General features: G+C 32.4%; 1 protein-coding gene across 1 annotated transcript in view; it reads right to left on the reverse strand.

The window, feature by feature from the left end:
• Positions 1-209: 209 nt before the first annotated feature.
• The window catches only part of ATPsynC (ATP synthase, subunit C), a 2,532-nt gene continuing 1,165 nt past the window's right edge, over positions 210-1,576 (reverse strand). The window contains exon 3 of the mRNA XM_017632364.1: positions 210-1,290. Coding sequence (XP_017487853.1) covers positions 1,127-1,290 — 164 coding nt within the window. The 3' untranslated portion in view covers positions 210-1,126. The remainder of the gene's footprint in view (positions 1,291-1,576) is intronic.

Here is a 1,576-nt window from a genome sequence, read left to right on the forward strand (position 1 = left end):
TCCTCCTTTTTTGGAAGTCGGTTAAAAAGAAATAAAAATTATTGTATCAGCAGTTTTGCCTTTTGTAATAGATATGTTAAAAACAAATTTGGTAGTTTTTTTCAGATTTTGTTTGCTTATATTTGAAACATGTAACAACCGTGACTAGAACGCGTGATGTAGGCAGAGTCTACCAAATTTTCGCGTAGAAAGTATAAATAAATAACAAATTTATGTTTGACCATTCATGAACTCCATCTTGATTTTATTCAATACCTACTTTATGCCATAATCTTCCATGCATCTATGAATAAATGATTATAGTTAAGTTAAATGAGCAGTTTAGTAGTACATATGTATATGCTTAAAGGACTCAATTCTTTCCATTGGTACTTTTAATTCTCTAAGAAATGCGTAGGCAGCAACAATATGTCGATTTGCATACACAAAAATATGAATGTAAAACAATCAAATTATCAGCATTATGAACTTTTATCATCAATACAAATCACATACATTAAACTGATCTTAATGTAACAAATTAGAACATTTGAACTTTGCTCCATTCCATGATTGTTCCGAATATTTCCTGAATTCCTTGTTGTTTAACGAGAGCGCTCACAGGACACACAAATATATACATATCATGGATCATGGAAAATAAATGGTATGCTTACACAAGTCAGATAATAAATGTTATGTATGCACACGTTTTTAGAATATGATATTATTCATTGCATTTTTTCAGCAAATTAGACTTGATTCGTCAGCTGCTGGAGAATCTTTTACCATGCGTTTGTACGTGATTGTGACTGATCTATTTCATGCTCCTTCCTCGATTTAGCATTGCAGACGGTTTCGCAAGCTTGTTATTCGGTCTGTAGATAATTTCGATGCGGCGCATAACTAATTTTTTTTTATCAGATATTTCGTTTGCAATTGCCTTGCTGCTATATTCTTTTTGCGATATTAGTTTTCGCTTTAGTTTAACGTATTATGCAAATTTTTGTTTTTATCATAGTATTTTTATTTTCGTTTTAAACTTAAATAAAAGTGTTTTTATCTTGGATGTTTTTTAAAAACAATAAGTGGTGGAGCTGGTGTTACTGCTGTTACTGTTGTTTATAAATTTTTAATGTCAAACACTTTAGAAAGCGAAGAGCAGCAAGAAGGCCATCATAAGACAGAACAGACCCATAGCTTCAGACAAGGCGAAACCCAAGATAGCGTATGAGAACAACTGTTGTTTCAACGATGGATTTCTAGCGTAACCGATGATGAGGGAACCGAACACTGTTCCAATACCAGCACCTGTTTGTATTGGAAGTTTTCGCAAAAGAAATAAAATAATGTAAATAATTTAAATAAATGGGCAACCAAAAGCGAAAGAAATTTGATGAAAAGCAGAATTTCTGTGGTTTTGTTTATTGACAATCAGTTACAGATTAGTCTGAATTGAGTTCTACATAGAATGCAGCAAGCACATCGCACTAAAATTGCTGGTCACAAAGGATTTCAATGAATACTACACTAGCCCGAAAGCTTTTTTAGCATTCAGAATTTCTTGTCCCTTTGCCTCTTAATTATACAAGTTTCC

The sequence above is a fragment of the Rhagoletis zephyria genome, unplaced genomic scaffold (assembly GCF_001687245.7).
Source record: "Rhagoletis zephyria isolate East Lansing unplaced genomic scaffold, Rhagoletis_zephyria_1.1 Rzeph_scaffold_09997, whole genome shotgun sequence".
In the NCBI taxonomy this organism is placed as follows: Eukaryota; Metazoa; Arthropoda; class Insecta; order Diptera; family Tephritidae; genus Rhagoletis; species Rhagoletis zephyria.